The sequence below is a fragment of the Schistocerca piceifrons genome, chromosome 1 (genome assembly GCF_021461385.2).
Source record: "Schistocerca piceifrons isolate TAMUIC-IGC-003096 chromosome 1, iqSchPice1.1, whole genome shotgun sequence".
NCBI classification, from domain to species: Eukaryota; Metazoa; Arthropoda; class Insecta; order Orthoptera; family Acrididae; genus Schistocerca; species Schistocerca piceifrons.
This window is the reverse complement of record NC_060138.1, coordinates 677633835-677655478: the sequence shown is the minus strand read 5'-3', so window position 1 is coordinate 677655478 and position 21644 is coordinate 677633835. Positions and strand designations below refer to the sequence as shown.

General features: G+C 39.1%; 1 protein-coding gene across 2 annotated transcripts in view; it reads right to left on the bottom strand.

Moving 5' to 3' along the window:
* Positions 1 to 21644, bottom strand: part of LOC124709133 — a 490737-nt gene that overhangs the window by 19613 nt on the left and 449480 nt on the right. For both annotated transcript variants that reach the window (XM_047240800.1, XM_047240809.1), the window contains one exon: positions 18057 to 18203. In XM_047240800.1, the coding sequence (XP_047096756.1) occupies positions 18057 to 18203 (147 nt within the window). The remainder of the gene's footprint in view (positions 1 to 18056; positions 18204 to 21644) is intronic.

The window sequence follows — 21644 nt, the reverse complement described above, 5'->3', positions numbered from 1 at the left end:
GAACGAAGGTGTCCTGACAGGAAGACGTTCGAAGCAATTGATCGGCGTCTTAGGGAGCACGGAACATTCCAGTGTATGACTCGTGACTGGGGAAGACCTAGAACAACGAGGACACCTGCAATGGATGAGGCAATTCTTCGTGCAGTTGACGATAACCCTAATGTCAGCGTCAGAGAAATTGCTGCTGTACAAGGTAACGTTGACCACGTCACGGTATGGAGAGTGCTACAGGAGAACCAGTTGTTTCAGTACCACATACAGCGTGTGCAGGCACTATCAGCAGCTGATTGGCCTCCACGGGTACACTTCTGCGAATGGTTCATCCAACAATGTGTCAATCCTCATTTCAGTGCAAATGTTCTCTTTACGGATGAGGCTTCATTCCAACGTGATCAAATTGTAAATTTTCACAATCAACATGTGTGGGCTGACGAGAATCCGCACACAAGTGTGCAACCCCGTCATCAACACAGATTTTCTGTGAACGTTTGGGCAGGCATTGTTGGTGATGTCATACGGGATACTCTACCTGTGCTGCTAGAACATGTGCCTTTACAAGTACGACACAACATGTGGTTCATGCACAATGGAGCTCCTGCACATTTCAGTCGAAGTGTTCGTACGCTTCTCAACAACAGACCGATGGATTGGTAGAGGCGGACCAATTCCATGGCCTCCACGCTCTCCTGACCTCAACCCTCTTGACTTTCATTTATGGCGGCATTTGAAAGCTCTTGTCTACGCAACCCCGGTACCAAATGTAGAGACTCTTCGTGCTCGTATTGTGGACGGCTGTGATACAATACGCCATTCTCCAGGGCTGCATCAGCGCATCAGGGATTCCATGCGACGGAGGGTGGATGCACGTATCCTCACTAACGGAGGACATTTTGAACATTTCCTGTAACAAAGTGTTTGAAGTCACGCTGGTACTTTCTATTGCTGTGTGTTTCCATTCCATGATTAATGTGATTTGAAGAGAAGTAATAAAATGAGCTGTAACATGGAAAGTAAGCGTTTCTGGACACATGTCCACATAACATATTTTTTTTCTTTGTGTGTGAGGAATGTTTCCTGAAAGTTTGGCCGTACCTTTTTGTAACACCCTGTATAATGTGATATTGTAAAATATGAACTATTGACTGATTTGGACTTCAGTTAAGTTGTCACTCTAGAAAATGATTCAGTTGTAATACTTTCTTTAGGTTACGTTACGAATTAGATGTCTTCTTCTGGACAATGAAACAGGGACACTTCTCGAAGGTCTTTTAATGTATTCTTTTCTTATCTTCCCTTCTATCTTTCAGATGCTTCTCAAAGTAATACTGCAGTTTATACCTTTAATTGCCAACTTCTGTGCTGCTCTTATACACATTCTATGTGCTACATTAGTTCTGTATTGAGCCAACTGTTTTAAGAGTCTTTCACATTCCTGCTTTTATTAATTCATTCCTCTAACATGCATTACTAACATTTCTATCTTCTTTGGCTTCATTACAAAAGATTCCCAAAACCATTAAAGTTTGATTACCTTTTATATATTGCTTAACCCTTAAATTTGTTGTGTAATTTCTCTATCCCAGCTGTCAAAGCTATTCCAGCAATTGTTAATCCACTTATAGAGGTTAAGCTTTATTGAACTACATAAAGAAGAAATAAAAAATCTGGCATTCTAGAATGTAGTGTTAGTGCCCTTAACTGTGTAGGAAGGTTACAGAACTTGAAAAGAGAAAGTGATATAGGAACATAGTGTGAATTAATGAAGTGTGGTGGCAGGAAGAAATGGATTTCTGGTCAGATGAGTAACAGGTTATCAACACAAAATCAAACTGAGGTAGTATGTACCAGAAAACAGAAATGTGGGTTAACTATCAAGAATTAAATGTGTTATCATTGATAGGCACAAAGCCATCAGCAGCTGTACAAGTATATATGCCATGTAGCTCTGCAGTTGATTCAAAAGTGGGGAAAGGAAGAGAGGAAGAAAATAGTAGAACATGGACTAGGGTGATGTAATTAAAGGAGGACTTGCCCGATAAATTTAATCAGTGCTAATAATCGGTTTGAATTTAAGTTCTAGGAAGCTTATTCTGAAAATCTTTATCTTGGGAATGGCCTTATGGATGATAAACAATATACCCAAGAGAAGAATAAAAGCTTTTGAAATATAGTGTTTAAAGAATGATTCCGAGGATAAGATGAGTAGATTGAGTAGCTAATGAAGAGGTAATGCACCAAACTGGGGAGTAAACAGCCTCATGGAACAGCTTGAATGAAGGATAGGTTGATAGAACACATCCTGAGGCACCAACGAATAGTTAATTTGGTAATGGAAAGAACTGTAAGGTGGGACAAATGTAGGCTGGACTTGATTGCAGCAAGTAGGTTCAAATGAGTGTAGGTTGCAGTAGATAGAGCTGAAGCGTCTTCACACAGGATACAGTAATATGCAGTGCTGAGTCTATAGTCTTCAAACTGAGGACGACAACAACAACACTGAAAATTCCCTTTAGTTTCATGTCCCTCATTCATATTTCATCTCACTACAGTCTGAACAGCACAATATTTGTGTCTGCCTACAAATGTTGCACTTGTATTGCCCACCCAATCAGAGGATCTAAAACATTTGTGATGCCTCTAAAGGGCCCCAGAAAATCTCATGAGGTGACTTAATTATATTTAAAAAAATTTGTCAACAAAAATGTACAAGGACATATATTATGGCTACAGTTACAGTTATTTTTGTTTTTAATGTTCTGGTACTGTTCATCTGTACCAACATTTCCAGCTTTGTTTCCCCATTCCAAGGATTTCATCAATTTCTGTTTGTTTTTGAGCAGTCTTATCATAAGCTTATTTGGCTGTGAAGGTCTCATATACTAAAAATGCCTATACCATATGTAGACAGACAAATGTCATTAATTACCCTAATGAACATAGGAATATCTTAATGGCAATTACAAGCATGAAGAATCACTATCTTTTTCCATCTCTTTATTAGTTCTATGACACACTGGCAATCTATCACAGCGAGGCATATATTCAACAACTTCTGGGTCATTGATATTATGTTCATTTCATATATTATTGTTTTTCATTTGTAACAGAAATACAATAGTCAACAACATGAAAGTTATTTTGAAAATCAAAGTATAAGGTGTCAATAACTAAAGTTCCAGTTTCAAAACAGGGGAGACAGAGACCCACTGCTTGAAGGATGTCAAATTTGAAGAGCATATTACTGATGCAAGAGGAAACAGGAAGGGGGAGGGGGGGAGAGGGAGGGGGGGCGAGAGAGAGAGAGAGAGAGAGAGAGAGAGAGAGAGAGAGAGAGAGAGAGAGAGAGAGAGAGAGAGAGAGGGGGGGGGGGGAGAAGACACCAATAGATGGCTCTGTAAATGTCAGAATATGCACACCAACATACACAAGGCACACAGCTGTTCCACAGTTTGCATCCCAGGCATCCAACATGACCGTCTCCATGAAGCGTTACATGTTGCTGGTAAAGCTCTTTTACAAGAACAGTGACTGTGAACCAGTATCCCTGCAGAAGTTCTGTGCACTCAAGGGTATGAAGAAAGGCATTGGTCCAATGTCTGCTATGGGTGTGGAGAAAATGATTACCAATTTCGAAAAGGCAGGTTCTTGCGACATGCAATGTGCAACAGGGGAAAAAAGTAGTTGATCCAATATCCATCTAAGATGTGGCCAGACCACTGCAGGAGGGGTAGGGTGGGGGTGCACGGGTAACTGCCCATACACTGGACATGCCTGCAAGCACAGTGCATAAAATCCTACGAAGCACCCTGCATTGACAGCCATACAAAATCATCCAAGTTCAGCAGTTCCTTCCTGCAGACCTGCCAGCAACATAAATGTTCACTCTGGAATTTCTTGCTAGCTTGGAAGTGGGCAATGAATGGCCATGGAATATTATGTGGTCAAACAAAGTTCAATTCCATCTCCATGGACGTGTCAGTAGGCAAAATCGCAGAAGACTGGCAATAGGAAATCCACAAGCACATCAACCAGTAACACTTCATCCTGCTAAGGTAACTACGTGGTGCAGATTGACGCCATTGTTTATCATAGGACTGTATTTATTCGAGAAGATGAGTTCTGAGAGTCCTGTTATCTGTACCATGACTGGTAAAGGCTACGAGAGTCTTTTGGGCATCAACATTATTCCAACCCTTCAACAGTATGGACAGCAATATTTAATGCAAGACAGCACTCCTCTGCACACTGCACAGCCGGTGAAGTGGCAGCTGCAGAGGCATTTCAGAAATGCTAGGATTATCAGCCATCATCTCCCTACAACCTCTCTGTACAGATTACCTTATTTTGATCTGTGTGACATCTGGCAGTGGGGTCACCTGGAGATCATATGCTCAGTGTTCTAAATACCAATGTAGCTGAATTTAATGCATGCATTGCGCAATGCATTCTGAACATGATCCCTGAGGCACTCATACATGTTGTGGAACATGTTGTTTCTCGATTTCAACTTGTGGCACAAAATGGTGGACAACATGTTGAACATGTCTTATGCCAGTCTCATGGCAAATACAAACTGACATCAGTTTGCTCTTTATGCAGTTTTTGGCCTCAGGACAATTAAAAACAAATTTTTCCCATCCAATGTGGTATGACCTTGCCGTGGTGGATGGACTTACCTAACTAACAGTGCCGCAACTGTTGACTGTTGAACTTTTGAAGTCATGCACACTTAATAATACGGGCTGTGTAATGTGCAACTCAAACCATAGTCACCTTGCTGTGATTCATCTGTAATTTGTAGCCGCCACATATTTACGTTAAGATGCTTAGGGCAACATCTACTGGTAAAATTTTCCTTAAATTTGTTACATGACATTTCTTCCTGTGTCAATAATACGCTGTCCAAATTTGATGTCATTCTCAGCAATGGTTGTCTTTCTACAGCATTCTGAAATTGGAATTTCAATAATGGACACCCTGCACTTTACTAAGAATTGTCAAATTTAAAGTGATACTTTCTCACTTTTTTCTATGTCATGAACTGATTTACCAACCTTTTTTATAGGATAAACCATGTACAAAGTGATCCTCCAGCTCCGAAAATGAGTAATTTTTATTATTTAAATTTTACAAAGGTTCTACCTATTTTGTCCATTGCCTTTCAGCTGAAGCAATAACAATCGACCAATTCACACTGGAATAGACTGAATCATCATCAGCAAAGCCTGCTCGCCAGTCAAATCATGCCACCAGATCACTTGACTGGTCAACTGAGGGCTTCTGAAGCACAACTGAAAAACATCTCTCTCTTCTGTTCTGAGCTGCCATCAACACTGACGCTAATTGGCTTAGTTTCTCCTCCTCTGAATTTTACCTTCTCCTTCAAGATGGTTCTGGAGCTACTGGAGTCATCATCTCTCATCATCCTGGGAATCTTCGTCACATAGTCCCCATGAACAAACAAACCGACATGACTTCTTTTCCTAAACCTGAGTACTGTGTATCAACTACAAGTCCACACCATTTTCCAATCATGAATACACCCCGGAGGGGACATACAAACTGGTCCCCAACTTCACAAGCAAATCGGACGAAAATATCCACACTTTCATTCAAAATATAACAAATATAAGGAAATAGTCCGTATAGAGTGACGAGGTGTCAGTAGGAGTCGCCGATCTTAAGTTGCAAGGAGAGGTATGCACTTATGTAAATTCCATGGAAGGGCTCAGATATACCCAGGAAGGGCTCAGATATACCAAAGCATTTGATGTTCTTTCAAAAGGGCTAGTGGACAGCTATGAGGAAATGCACAGCATTAGCTATTGTATTTCCCATCCAATGCCGAAATTCCAGAGATGATTTAGATCATTTTGCTGACAGAATATAAGAGCTGTGTCATGTGATACATATGTACTAGGAGAAGGTAATGAAAGGAATGATGTATTACGTAGTGAAGCTGAATCTCACTGTGTAGATGTATTTGTTCGCAGGACTGACTCACAAGTAGGTGCTAAAGTGAAGTTTGCTTTGCTGATCACACTAATGGCAGCTGTATGGCTCACATTTCTACATGAGGACTCTCCCCAATTTGTCTCATCTTCCACCAGGGTAAACTCCACTAGATGTGAATTCATTGCTAATGTGTGCTGCACTCGTTGAAAACTCCCACGTCACAAAGCTCCTGAGAGTTCGGCACCATCGTGCACCTACTGTAGGAAGAGTGGAAATGCGAGAGTGTACTGTCAGTCTCTACGGCATCACACTTGGCTAACCAAATAGGTTATGAAAATGCATAAAGGAATGTGAATACGGGAAAAGCATGCAGGAGTGGTTCTGCCACTGCCCCTCACTCTCATTCTATGAAGGGAATCCAGTAAAAGGTAGGACTCACTGAAGTTGCAAATGTAATTTCAAAGGTGAAATAAATGGTAGGCTGTCTATCATTACCACAGATATGGGTGCCCAAGTAAGTATTTTGTTCATTAAATCCACTCAAGCTCGAGAATTAAAACCACCACATTGTAGACTGAGTGGATTGGAAAAAAGGTAGTTTAGCCAATAAGTTTGCAACGCATGGAACTAGAAATAGATGGAAGGAGGTACCAGTTAATATACAAAGTGGTATGGAAGCATGACCACAACTCTGATACCATTTTAGGCAATGATTTCCTTCACCATTTTCATTACATAGTTAACTCCCAAATTGGGGGAAATGTTCACTACTTTGGTAGCATTCCTGTTGTAAGAATGTGAAGGACTCCAGAATGAATGCCATGTTCTGACAATGCACTAAAGCAGGTACCACAGCATTGAAGTTATACAAAACCAAGAAAATATCAGGCAGTACAGGGAAAACTGTTTGGACAGAAGTGAACAAAGATTTTTTAAGAGGAGATATTTTCTCAATGGATCCATTAACAAGAAATGAGGTATTAGATAGTGAACAGAAAGTAGAGATTATGTAAAATGAGTACAACAAGCAAGGGTACATTTTTGCCAGTGAGTGTAGTAGATAATTTCGGAAATAATTAAACCACCTTTCAGCCTCTGGTCTTTACCTACTGTTTGTTCTCAAGACAACCAATAATTCAGAAAAGGGTATCGCATTAATATAGATATGCGAGCAGTCAATCAGATCATGAAACTTAATACTTATCCCCTTTCCAAGGGGATAACACTGTTGTGCAAATTCTTCACCACCTTATATATGGACACTGTCTACCATCAAATTCTTATAGCTCCAATAGGTTGGTAAAAAAACAGCTTTTGTTGTACCTTCCGGTCATTACGAATACCTAAGGATGCTCTATGGCCTCTGAAACACTCCTACATTTCAACATTTTGCTGTTATACTTTAATGTGATTTAAAGCCAATCATGTTTCTAATATATCTGGATGCTGTAACTGTTTCTTCAAATATGACAAGAAAACATGCAGAACAACTGAGAAGCATGCTAATTTCTGTTAGTGATGCCAGTCTGAATTTGAAATTGGGAAAGTGCACTTTTATGCAGTAACAAGTGCTCTATATTGCTGCAGATGATATCTGACCAGATTTGCAATTAAAAGGATGCATTGAACAATTTTCAAGCACCAAGAAATGTTGCAGAACTGCAATCATCTCTTGGATTAACAAATTACTGTTGTTGTTTGATGGAAAATTATGCAGCCACCCCAAAACTGCTCACAAAATTACTAAAGAAGGGAACTACTTTTGTTTGGACAGCATATTTCGAGAGTGCCATGTTAAAACTGAAGGAAATTCTTACCCGGATTTTATGCAACCTTTTACCTTGTCATGTGATGCTAGCAACATACCTGTCGGCTGCATTTTGAGTCAAATACTAGCTGGTGAAGAAAAACCAACTGGTTACACATCAAGTCAGCTGAATCAAGCTGAACTAAATTACAGTACCCTGGAAAAAGATCTTCTATCACTTGTTTTTAACGCCCATTACTTTTGGTGTTACTTATTCAGATGACAGTTCACAGTAATGATAGATAACGCCATTTTACAATGGCTTTTTAAATTTAAAAGATCCCAGTAGCAGACTTGTTGGATGAGCCTTAAAACTTAGTGAATATGACTAAATAGTCAAGACCAAGGGAGACCAAGAGATGAATACACTAACCAGATTCAGAAGGACGTAGGTTGCAGTAGGTACTGGGAGATGGAGAAGCTTGCACAGGATAGAGTAGCATGGAGAGCTGAATCAAACCACTCTCAGAACTGAAGACCACAACAACAACAGTCAAACGCAATCCTGGCAAGTTAAACAAAAAGACAGAGGCGTTGAGTATGAAAATTAAGATCCTGCAAGTGGATGAGGTGCTAAGCCTATCTGTAAGTGGACACTACAACCATGACATGATAGCATACAAAGCACTTTGCAAGCAAGCATTGGAGGCCATTATTGGTAGCCACAACAGAAGAAAGATGTAAAAGAATACTTTCTAAATTGTCTTCCATGTGCTAAGAGAGTGCAAGGATCAAGATCAAAAATACCTCTTAAAACTCTGCCTACAGCAGTAGGTCCTTTTCCAATCATAGCCCCTGATATAGTCAGATCATTTCATAACTGCTCAAAATAAGAGATATGTTATATCTATCACTAACCATTTCTCTCGATAACTTATTATGATACTTATTTAATATATGATCACTGAAACAGCCCCCCCCCCCATGAACCATGGACCTTGCCGTTGGTGGGGAGGCTTGCGTGCCTCAGTGATACAGATAGCCGTACCATGGGTACAACCACAATGGAGGGGTATCTGCTGAGAGGCCAGACAAACGTGTGGTTCCTGAAGAGGGGCAGCAGCCTTTTCAGTAGTTGCAAGGGCAACAGTCTGGATGATTGACTGATCTGGCCTTGTAACAATAACCAAAACGGCCTTGCTGCGCTGGTACTGCGAACGGCTGAAAGCAAGGGGAAACTACAGCCGTAACTTTTCCCGAGGGCATGCAGCTTTACTGTATGATTAAATGATGATGGTGTCCTCTTGGGTAAAATATTCCGGAGGTAAAATAGTCCCCCATTTGGATCTCCGGGCAGGGACTACTCAAGAGGTTGTCATTATCAGGAGAAAGAAAACTGGCGTTCTACGGATCGGAGCGTGGAATGTCATATCCCTTAATCGGGCAGGTAGGTTAGAAAATTTAAAAAGGGAGATGGATAGGTTAAAGTTAGATATAGTGGGAATTAGTGAAGTTCGGTGGCAGGAAGAACAAGACTTCTGGTCAGGTGACTACAGGGTTATAAACACAAAGTCAAATGGGGTAATGCAGGAGTAAGTTTAATAATGAATAGGAAAATAGGAATGCGGGTAAGCTACTACAAACAGCATAGTGAACACATTATTGTGGCCAAGATAGATACGAAGCCCACACCTACTACAGTAGTACAAGTTTATATGCCAACTAGCTCTGCAGATGACGAAGAAATTGAAGAAATGTATGATGAAATAAAAGAAATTATTCAGATAGTGAAGGGAGACGAAAATTTAATAGTCATGGGTGACTGGAATTCGGGTGTAGGAAAAGGGAGAGAAGGAAACGTAGTAGGTGAATATGGATTGGGGCTAAGAAATGAAAGAGGAAGCCGCCTGGTAGAATTTTGCACAGAGCACAACTTAATCATAGCTAACACTTGGTTTAAGAATCATGATAGAAGGTTGCATACATGGAAGAACCCTGGAGATACTAAAAGGTATCAGGTAGATTATATAATGGTAAGACAGAGATTTAGGAACCAGGTTTTAAATTGTAAGACATTTCCAGGGGCAGATGTGGACTCTGACCACAATCTATTGGTTATGACCTGTAAATCAAAACTGAAGAAACTGCAAAAAGGTGGGAATTTAAGGAGATGGAACCTGGATAAACTGAAAGAAGCAGAGGTTGTACAGAGTTTCAGGGAGAGCATAATTTTCCTACAATTGACAGGAATGGGGGAAAGAAATACAGTAGAAGAAGAATGGATAGCTTTGAGGGATGAAGTAGTGAAGGCAGCAGAGGATCAAGTAGGTAAAAAGACGAGGGCTACTAGAAATCCTTGGGTAACAGAAGAAATATTGAATTTAATTGATGAAAGGAGAAAATACAAAAATGCAGTAAATAAAGCAGGCAAAAAGGAATACAAACATCTCAAAAATGAGATCGACAGGAAGTGCAAAACGGCTAAGCAGGGATGGCTAGAGGACAAATGTAAGGATGTAGAGGCTTATCTCACTAGGGGTAAGATAGATACTGCCTACAGGAAAATTAAAGAGACCTTTGGAGATAAGAGAACCACTTGTATGAACATCAAGAGCTCAGATGGAAACACAGTTCTAAGCAAAGAAGGGAAAGCAGAAAGGTGGAAGGAGTATATAGAGGGTCTATACAAGGGCGATGTACTTGAGGACAATATTACGGAAATGGAAGAGGATGTAGATGAAGATGAAATGGGAGATATGATACTGCGTGAAGAGTTTGACAGAGCACTGAAGGACCTGAGTCGAAAGAAGGTCCCCAGAGTACACAGCATTCCATTAGAACTACTGACAGCCTTGGGAGAGCCAGTCCTGACAAAACTCTACCATCTGGTGAGCGAGATGTATGAAACAGGTGAAATACCCTCAGACTTCAAGAAGAATATAATAATTCCAATTCCAAAGAAAGCAGGTGTTGACAGATATGAAAATTACCGAACAATCAGTTTAATAAGCCACAGCTGCAAAATACTAGCACCAATTCTTTACAGACGAATGGAAAAAACTAGTAGAAGCCGACCTCGGGGAAGATCAGTTTGGATTCCGTAGAAGTGTTGGAACACTGACCTTCCGACTTATCTTAGAAGAAAGATTAAGGAAAGGCAAACGTACATTTCTAGCATTTGTAGACTTACAGAAAGCTTTTGACAATGTTGACTGGAATACTCTCTTTCAAACTCTGAAGGTGGCAGGGGTAAAATACAGGGAGCGAAAGGCTATTTACAATTTATACAGAAACCAGATGGCAGTTATAAGAGTCGAGGGACATGAAATGGAAACAGTGGTTGGGAAGGGAGTAAGACAGGGTTGTAGCCTATCCCCAATGTTATTCAATCTGTACATTGAGCAAGCAGTACAGGAAACAAAAGAAAAATTCGGAGTAGGTATTAAAATCCATGGAGAAGAAATAAAAACTTTGAGGTTCGCCGGTGACATTGTAATTCTGTCAGAGACAGCAAAGGACTTGGAAGAGCAGTTGAACGGAATGGATGGTGTCTTGAAGGGAGGATATAAGGTGAACATCAACAAAAGCAAAACGAGGATAATGGAATGTAGTCGAATTAAGTTGGGTGATGTTGAGGGTATTAGATTAGGAAATGAGACACTTAAAATAGTAAAGGAGTTTTGCTATTTGGGGAGCAAAATAACTGATGATGGTTGAAGTAGAGAAGATATAAAATGTAGACTGGCAATGGCAAGGAAAGCGTTTCTGAAGAAGAGAAATTTGTTAACATCGAGTATAGATTTAAGTGTCAGGAAGTTATTTCTGAAACTATTTGTATGGAGTGTAGCCATGTATGGAAGTGAAACATGGACGGTAAATAGTTTGGACAAGAAGAGAATAGAAGCTTTTGAAATGTGGTGCTACAGAAGAATGCTGAAGATTAGATGGGTAGATCACATAACTAATGTGGAGGTATTGAATAGGATTAGGGAGAAGAGAAGTTTGTGGCACAACTTGACCAGAAGAAGGGATCGGTCATGCACTTCTCAGCTGTTGTCGAGAAAATCGACAGTTAAAAGAAACCGTTGCGGTGAAATACTCTCTATGATTTATGACTTCCTACAGCGTCGTGGTGCAGCGGTAAGCGCTCTGGTTCGTAATCCGAAGGTCGCCGGATCGAATCTCGCGCCATGCAATTTTTTTTATTAGTTTTTTGTAATATATAATGCGGCTGCTCGTTTCGGCCCATTCAAGATCTGTCCTTCAAGTGTAACGAGCGAGTAACGGAGTTTATATTTCATACCTGCCACAGCAAACTTGTATTCGTGGGGTCTCTGTTCTAATTCGAACGTTTGACTTACGTTATACTTATTCGTTTCGGAATATCGTTTCTACGTCTTCCGGTAACTATACGTGGTTAACATTATGAAGACAATTAATAACATTTGTGAAATACAACTTTGTTTGCGAAAAACATAATGATGTTCGAAGTCGCCAGTTTTTCCACGAGAAACGACTTTCAACAACTTATTACATGCATAATTGTTGCAACTGGTTGCTATATAAGGAAACATTCCACGTGGGAAAAATTATATATAAAAACAAAGATGAGGTGACTTACCGAACAAAAGCGCTGGCAGGTCGATAGACACACAAACAAACACAAACATACACACAAAATTCAAGCTTTCGCAACAAACTGTTGCCTCATCAGGAAAGAGGGAAGGAGAGGGGAAGACGAAAGGAAGTGGGTTTTAAGGGAGAGGGTAAGGAGTCATTCCAATCCCGGGAGCGGAAAGACTTACCTTAGGGGGAAAAAAAGGACAGGTATACACTCGCACACACGCACATATCCATCCACACATACAGACACAAGCAGACATATTTAAAGATATATACAATGCTTCCATCCTCCCTTATTACAGTTAAAACAAACTTTCGTGTTTCAAAATTCAGTGCTATCATCAGGTTGGCAAACAACTGATGCCACACTGATGGTTACACAGCCACTGCAAGGACATTCTAAAACAAACCAACCACATCTACTATTCTATTAGAAACTACACTGGGTTCATTACCTCCTCTAACAACACTAGAAGTTAATCATTCACTTCTTTATCAATAAAAAAATGGAAGCAAAAAGATTTGAAACAATCTGTATACACATATTTATTATTTTTATGTTATATCCCAATCCTTGCTGTATGAGTGTTTTTAAGTTAATTGTATTCCTCGAAGCTGTCTCTGAAACCAGCTTCTGTTAACTCTGTAATGCCGCCACCATCACAGTTCTCTGTCAACAACTGCTGTCACTACATGGTGACCTAACTATTATACCCACATTCCAAGTTTTGATTTATTAAATGAAATTGAAATATTGTATTGTTAAATTAAAATCAAATACTTTTACCCCATGTATTTATGGCCCCACTGATATTGTTGGGTTCACTCCTGGTGCGAGGGGAGGAGATATACAAGGTATACCAAGGTCCTGAATGTGAGCAATTTTTATTATTGAAATTTATAAAGAGTCTACATATTTCATCCGTCATCTTTCAACTGGTGCAACAACAATCTACTAGTTCATGCCAGAATACACCAAATTATTGCCAGCAAAGCCGCCTTGCCAATCATATCGTATCACCATAACACCTGATTGGTGAGACTGAGGGCTCTCACTGCCACAAGTGAAAAACCTCTCTCTCTCTCTCTCTCTCTCCCTCACTCCCTCTCTCCCTCTCTCCCTCTCCCCCTCCCCCCTCCCCCCCCCCCCCCCCCCCCTCCGCTCCCCCTGTTCCAAGCCTCTACCTAAAGCAGACACTAAATAGCTTATTTCTTTCACCTTTAAATTTTCCCTCCTGTTTTGAGATGGATCTGGAGCTACTGGAGATATCTTCTCTTGATGTCCTGGAAATCCTTATCATGAACACCCCCCCCATGAGCAAATAAACTGATACGGTTTCTTTTTCTAAACCTGAGCACTGTGTATTAATTACAAGCCCACACCACTTTCCCATCTTGAATACACCTCCAAGGGGGTGCACGCCTACAGTTTAATGCAGAATCCAAACTCTGGTGCAACTGATCATTTTCCCCAGAATGAAACAAATGGCTGTAGAGAAAGATTTTACAAAGTTTATTGGAACTAATATTATTGCTTATTTCTATATATACCAATTGTTGACCTGATTAAATAAATTTATGGACAAATTTATGTTGTTGTTGTTGTTTTTGTCATCAGTCCAAAGTCTGGTTTGATGCAGCTCTCCATGCTACTATATCCTGTGCAGCCTCATCTCTGAATAACTACTGCAACCTGCATCCTTCTGAATCTGCTTAGTATATCCATCTCTTGGTCTCCCTATACAATTTTCACCCTCCAAGCTTTCCTCCAGTACTAAATTGGTGATCCCTTGATGCCTCAGAACATGTCCTACCAACCGATCATTTCTTCTAGTCAAGATGTGTCACAAATTGGCTCTGAGCGCTATAGGACTTAACTTCTGAGGCCATCAGTCCCCTAGAACTTAGAACTACTTAAACCTAACTAACCTAAGGACATCACACACATCCATGCCTGAGGTAGGATTCGAACCTCTCTCTCTCTAATCTCTTTTCTCTTCTTGTCTAAAATCTCTTTTCTCTTCTTGTCTAAAGTCTCTTTTCTCTTCTTGTCCAAGCTGTTTATCGTCCATGCTTCACACCCATACTTGGCAACACTCCACGCACATGCTTTCAGAAAAGACTTCCTGACACTTAAATCTGTGCTCAATGTTAACAAATTTCTCTTCTTCAGAAACGCTTTCCTTGTTATCATTAGTCTGCATTTTATATCCACTCTACTTCACCCTCTTCAGTTATTTTGCTGCCACAATAGCAAAACTCATCTACTACTTTGGAGGAAGTGTCCCATTTCCTAATCTAATTCCCTAACCACCACCTGATTTAATTAGACTACATTCCATTATGTGTTTTGCTTTTGTTGATATTAATCTTATATATTTCTTTCAAGACATTGTCCATTCCATTCAACTGTTCTTCCAAGTCCTCTGCTGTCTCTGGCAGAATTTCAATGTCATCGGCGAATCTCAAAGTTTTTATTTCTTCTCCATGGATTTTAATACCTACTCCAGATTTTTCTTTTGTTTCCTTTACTGCTTGCTCAATATACAGATTGAATAACATCAGGGAGAGGCAACAACCATGTCTCACTCCCTTCCAAACCACTGCTTCCATTTCATGCCCCTCGACTCTTATAACTGCCATCTGGTTTCTGTACAAATTGTAAATAGCCTTTCGCTCCCTGTATTTTACCTCTGCCACCTTCAGAATTTGAGAGAGAGTATTCCAGTCAACATTGTCAAAAGCTTTCTCTAAGTCTACAAATGCTGAAATGTAGGTTTGCCTTTCCTTAACCTATTTTCTAAGATAAGTTGTAGGGTCAGTATTGCCTCACGTGTTCCAACACTTCTACGGAATCCAAACTGATCTTCCCCGAGGTCGGCTTCTACCAGTTTTTCCATTCGACTGTAAACAATTGGTGCTAGTATTTTGCAGCTGTGACTTATTAAACTGATTGTTCAGTAATTTTCACACCTGTCAACACCTGCTGTCCTTGGGATTGGAATTATTATATACTTCTTGAAGTCTGAGGGTATTTCGCCTGTCTCATACATCTTGCTCACCAGATGGTAGAGTTTTGTCAGGACTGGTTCTCCCAAGGCCGTCAGTAGTTCCAATGGAATGTTGTCAACTCCCAGGGCCTTGTTTCGACTCAGGTCTTTGAATGCTCTGTCAAACTCTTCACGCAGTATCGTATCTCCCATTTCATCTTCATCTACATCCTCTTTCATTTCCATAATATTGTCCTCAAGTACATCGCACTTGTATAGACCCTCTATATACTCCTTCCACCTTTCTGTCTTCCCTTCTTTGCTTAGAACTGTGTTTCCATCTGAGCTCTTAATATTCATACAAGTGGCTCTCTTTTCTCCAAAGGTCTCTTTAATTTTCCTATAGTTCCTACAGTTCATAACCAATAAATAGTGGTCAGAGTCCACATCTGCCCCTGGAAATGTCTTACAATTTAAAACACGGTTCCTAAATCTTTGTCCTACCATTATATAATGAATCTGAAACCTTCTAGTGTCTTAAGGACTCTTTCACATATACAACCTTCTTTCATGATTCTTAAACTAAGTGTTAGCTATGGTAAGTTATACTGTATGTAAAATTCTACCAGGCATTTTCCTCTTTCATTCCTTAACCCCCACGACTATTAAATTTTCATCTCCCGTAACTATTTGAATAATTTCTTTAATCTCATCATACATTTCTTCCTTATGTACGGAGCTACTGGCATATAAACTTGTACTGCTGTGGTAGGCGTGGGCTTCGTGTCTATCTTAGCTACAATAATGCTTTCACTGTGCTGTTTGTAGTAACTTATCCACATCATTTCTATTTTTTATTGATTATTAAATCTACTCCTGCATAACCCCTGTTTGATTTTGTATCTACAACCCTGTATTCACCTGACCAGAAGTCCTGTTCCTCCTGCCATTGAACTTCACTAATTCCCACTATATCTAACTTTAACCTACCCATTTCCATTTTCAAATTTTCTAACCTACCTGCCCGATTAAGGGATCTGACATTCCAAACTCCGATCTGTAGAACACCAGTTATGTTTCTCCTGACAACTATGTCCTCCTGAGCAGTCCCAGCTCAGAGATCCAAATGGGGGACTGTTTTACCTCCAGAATATTTTACCCAAGAGGATTCCATTATCATTTAACCATGATTAACAAATTTATATGCTTCAGAATAATTGCTGTGACCAAATACAGAGGACAAATCATAATGTTACCGTCTGGAAGGAGATTAACCGGGATGAACTAACAGCCTAAATCACTAAGAATAGAAATCTAATATTTGGAGAGGTTCTTTATCTTATGCTGTAGGAATTTTCAAAATTTCCCCCCTAAGGGGGTGAAATACGGGATGACAGATTTTTGAAAATATGCTGCTATTACGGCAATTTTGAAGCTAGACCTACGAACATTGGTATTTTGTTTCTCACTCAGATACAAAGCATTATGGTTTTCAGCATCTTTTGAAATTGTTTCCCTTGGAGGTGACATAGTGTGTGAAAGTATTTTTTTTAAATATATCATTATTAAAGAACAATTGAAGGATTTTTAAACCTTCATCTATGAAAACTGGTATTTGACTTGTTGGTAATAAACAAAAAAAATGTGCATTTCAGTATTCCAGGAAATTCAATGCATAAATGTTCAAATAGTGGATGATAATTTTTAGTAAAATATTTCATTATGAAAGCATTTTTCAAGCTCAACCTAAGAAAATTTGTATTTGGCGTCCCTAGGAGGGGAGGGTTAAGTTTCACTGTATTTGGAAATTCAATCCCTCTGTGGCTGAAATAGGGGATGAGAGATTTTGTGGAAATACTATGCAAGCATTTTTTAATCTAAATCTATGAAAATTTGTATCTGGTTTCTCTGTTAGAAATGAAAAAAAAAAAAAAAAATTGTTTCCTCTTTCTGGAAAATCAACCCCTAAGCGGCTGAAATAGGTGATGAAACTTTTTTTAGAATATATTTCATTATTAAAAAAAATTAAAGCTAAATCTATGAAAGCTGCTATTTTGCTTCTCAGTTAGATATAAAGAAATATGTGTTAGGGGATTAAATACCACCACACTAATGTAAAAGGTGTGATTAACAAAAATCTTTGACTCCAGCCACCAGACTCATTTTTTGGTCATAAGCATATCTGGGGAAACACCATGCCTCTATGATCTCACCTAACATGGAAATTTTAGGTGTTGCAATACGTGAACAAAAAAATTTGATTGAAAATACTCTGTGCAGTCTATACAGTCCACATGAGCAAAGCAGTGGATGTAAAGCTAGCTAATTATAAAAGGCACAAAACTTTTTTAATTTCTATTCATTTTCACATGATATCCACTACAAAATTAATGCAGCTACTCGCAAAGTGAATTTCCAATCTGACACATTACGTGCTCATGCAGGGCACAAAGAAACGACGGTCAGCCGAAAGCTATACCCAACAGTACAATTTACCTTATATAAAACTTTTTATCTAGAAATAAAAATCATATACAATTCCTACACATGTGCGAAGTGTATAGAAATGAACATGTTAAGACAACTGTGACAGTAATTGAACTAATTCTTTCTAACGTTAATTCATAGCTGTGCAGCAATATTTTATTGATTTGATTTATAAATAAAGTGGCATGAAAGTATTTTAGTTATATAAATTATCTCATTCAAAGCAAACTTTTCAATTAAGTTTTTACTCTTACCTCACAATACATCTCATTAACAAAGTGGATGAAAGCACAATATCGGTTGTTAGAGGCTCCGTTGCTCTTCAACACTCTCTCTCTTTCTTGGTACCACTGCTGGCAGGTATTTAACAGTGATTCCAGAAAAGTCTCTTTCTTCTCTTTCTGCAACAAACGTTATAACACTGCAGCAACACAACTTGTTACACAAACCTCTGGTTTCATAACCAACTGCTGAATAAACACACACACACATACAAATCAAACAAATAAAACAAAAATAGTGTCTTGCTACTATGTTAAACTCAAAACCCACCATTTTAAAGGCCACTGATTATGTTTCTTAACTATTATTCAATTACATCATTAGCCAATGGAATAGTGTCTCACCAAATGCATTTGTTCACGAGTGGTCAGTACTGCACAGTTTTTATCACTTTTGTAGTGCTTTTTCACTGGGTGAGTACAGCATTCAACTTCTGGAGTGTTCAAATTTGAAAAAAAAAAATAGTTGCACAATTTTCAAGAATGCTGACATAAGCTTGTTAGATGAATATTCTGGCATCAAAGGAAAGACTATGTCATTTCCACCAAAAGGAAAAGAAATAGTATGATTAAAAGGTCATTAGAGACAGGAGACAAGCTTGGGAAGAGCTAGATGGGGAAGGAGAAATCAGCTACGGCCTTTTCAAAGCGATTTAAAACTTAAATCTGGAAGGCTCCACAAGTATTTCAACCCCACTGCATCACTTGGCTTGGTGTCATCATCTCAGCCACCATGCTCCAAAGATATTAGCCTCAAACTGGATGCTAGGTTATTCCTCAATTAGCTTCCATGTTGGATGAAAATGACAGGGAATGGGAAGCTGCAACATGTTGACCTATTCCTGTGGATCACACAGTGAAAATTCAGTAGTACATCCTTTCATCAAGAACAATGCAGAAGCTAAATCTGGAAATTTACTGTGAAGAAAGTGGGAAACTGATTGTATAAATCTCTTATTGTTGAAATTTGAAGACTGAGATGATAATCAGCAGATAGCAGTACCTTATACTTCATCACAGAAGTTGTTGAACAAGGAACAAGTTATGATAAAGAAAGAATTCAAACTCCTTAGCACCCATATCAAAAATGTAGAGTGGTTAAGAAAATAACTGGAGATCAACTGTTGTAACCTCTGTGGTAATCATTAATTGAGAGCCATGTTTCAGTCCCAACAATCTCCACTTTTATTGTAAATTGTGTGATTGGTACTGGGTTTAATTTTTACATGTAAAATGGCCAGCACTGAAACTTTTACTTCAACAGTTTCTTCACTTTCACCAACAGAAGACAAAAAACAGATAAGGCAAATGGACAAATGCAAAAAATGTTGTGAAACAACAGAGACAGCTACAATAAAATTTTATGATCTTATTACCTTACACATACTGACATACTTCAGTCTTACACCTTATTCTTTCCCAGGTATGTGCCAATGCTTCTACCAGAACATTCAAGGGTGCAAACACAATATCAAGCTCTGCAGTGTGCCAAGCTCAGGATGTCCAAAAAAATGACATTCCACAGGATGTTTTATGCTTCTAACAATAAAACTGACAAAGATGAAGATATTAAGAAATATTGCTGTCATTTCAGTTGCAAGCAGAAGGCCAAAAAATGAAAGGCATCAGTGTAACAAACATTAAACCAAATACTTGATTAAATGCAAAGGAGCCAAATCTCTGCCAATGGGCCAGAAAACATTTCTTAACATACTTCCCGGTCAGGGCAACATTTTCGACTGTCCCCGTTGACGTATATTGACACCTGTATGAAGATAAGCATAGTGATTTTGTTGTAATTTCATTATCAAGTCGAGCTGCATGGTCACTGATGGTATCTGTTCTTTTGTACGTGTCCGAAAGAACTTAAAATACACTGAACACAGGAGGAGTAATTTGCCAAGCAAATTGGTGTTACAGGGCTTTACCCTGTAGAAAGAAGTGGTGGAGCTAGAAAGAAGATGAAGTTCATGGAGCACAAGACTGTTCTTATTAGATTCTTCTCTACTCTTGTGCTGTGGTACCTGCCATCCACTCTTAATACTATTAAAATCTGGAAAATGTACAATGCTCAACTCACAAACTTTCTAATCACAAAGAAGTCACATTTTAGGACCCTATTTTCGATACAATTTAATGTGGGTTCTGGCGACTGATCTAAATAGAAAAATGATGTAATGGTTATTAGACGAGCTCATACATTAAGAGCTGAAACATTTTATGGAACACTGCATTGCCCTGATGAAGATGTACTGATATTTCCTTTTGATACATAGAAAACTTCGGTGCTACCTAAAGTGCCAATCAGTAGGCTTATTGCAGTAGGCAACTATACCTGTATAATTTTATAGTAGTTACAAGGACATCAAGGCCAACGGCCTTGCTTCTGTGATAACACCGTTTCCCATCAGATCACTGAAGTGGTTGGCAAGCGAGGTGCACTTAGCCCTTGTGAGGCAAACTGAGGAGTTACTTGATTGAGAAGTAGTGGCTCCGGTCTCGGAAACTGACATATGGCTGGGAGAGCGGTGTGCTGGTAACATGCCCCTCCATATCTGCATCCAGTGACACCTGTGGGATGAGAATGACACGGCGGCCGGTCGGTACCATTGGGTATTCATGGCCTATTCGGCTAGAGCTCTCTTTCTTTCTTTCTTTTTTATTTTTTTTAATTTAATTTATTTATTTAGCTCCTCTGGCATCTAGCAAACTGTTTCAGTTACATTTGGATTGAATGTCAGTTTCCCAAAGGAGCTAATCAGGTTTCCTATGATCTTTATCATTGTTTACAAAACACAAATATGTCCCAGTTCAGAAAAGTCACGTTAGTATAAGACGGATGTTCTGGGCAAAACAAAAATAGAATTCTTCTATCTGTGTACATGAAGCAGTTGCTGAAAGCTCCATAATATATCTGTACAACTCAAGTTTTCTGTTACGTAACAATACTCCATTCCTCCCTACAAGGCATTTGGAAATTTAGAAAAGGTATTCAAACAGCATGAAGTGATATCCAATTCTACGGAATATGTAGAAATAATCTTGTTTAAAGCAGCAGAGCAATACCAAATGTTAGACTGGCATAAAGAGGCTGATACTTATCTCAAGCAAACAGGATCCTGGCATTTTCAGATATCCACTTCAAAACATAGTTCCAAAGTGACTTAGAAATATTAGTTTGAGGTGAACAGTCAGGCTGTCCACACAGGCAAGGGAAAAAAAAAATCCCGGATTTTTCCTGGATTTCCCGGTTAAAAATACACTTTCTCCCAGGTGAAAATACACTTTTTCCATGTTAAGTGACAGTATACTTTTCTTTGGAACTGTGAAACATATCAATCCTTTGAATGGTTACAGTTTTACACACGGTTTAGAATTTCCTGGCACTTTAGAAAAGGGACCTCAGAGGAAAACAACATGTTCTGGAAAGACCTGTGTCATGCAGCAACATGTACACTGGATGTTTTCGTATTACGAAAGTATAAATTTGAATTCTACCAAACACCGCCTGCTACTTTCCAAAACATTGAAATCAAGATTGTAATGTGCTTTTGTAAGCAG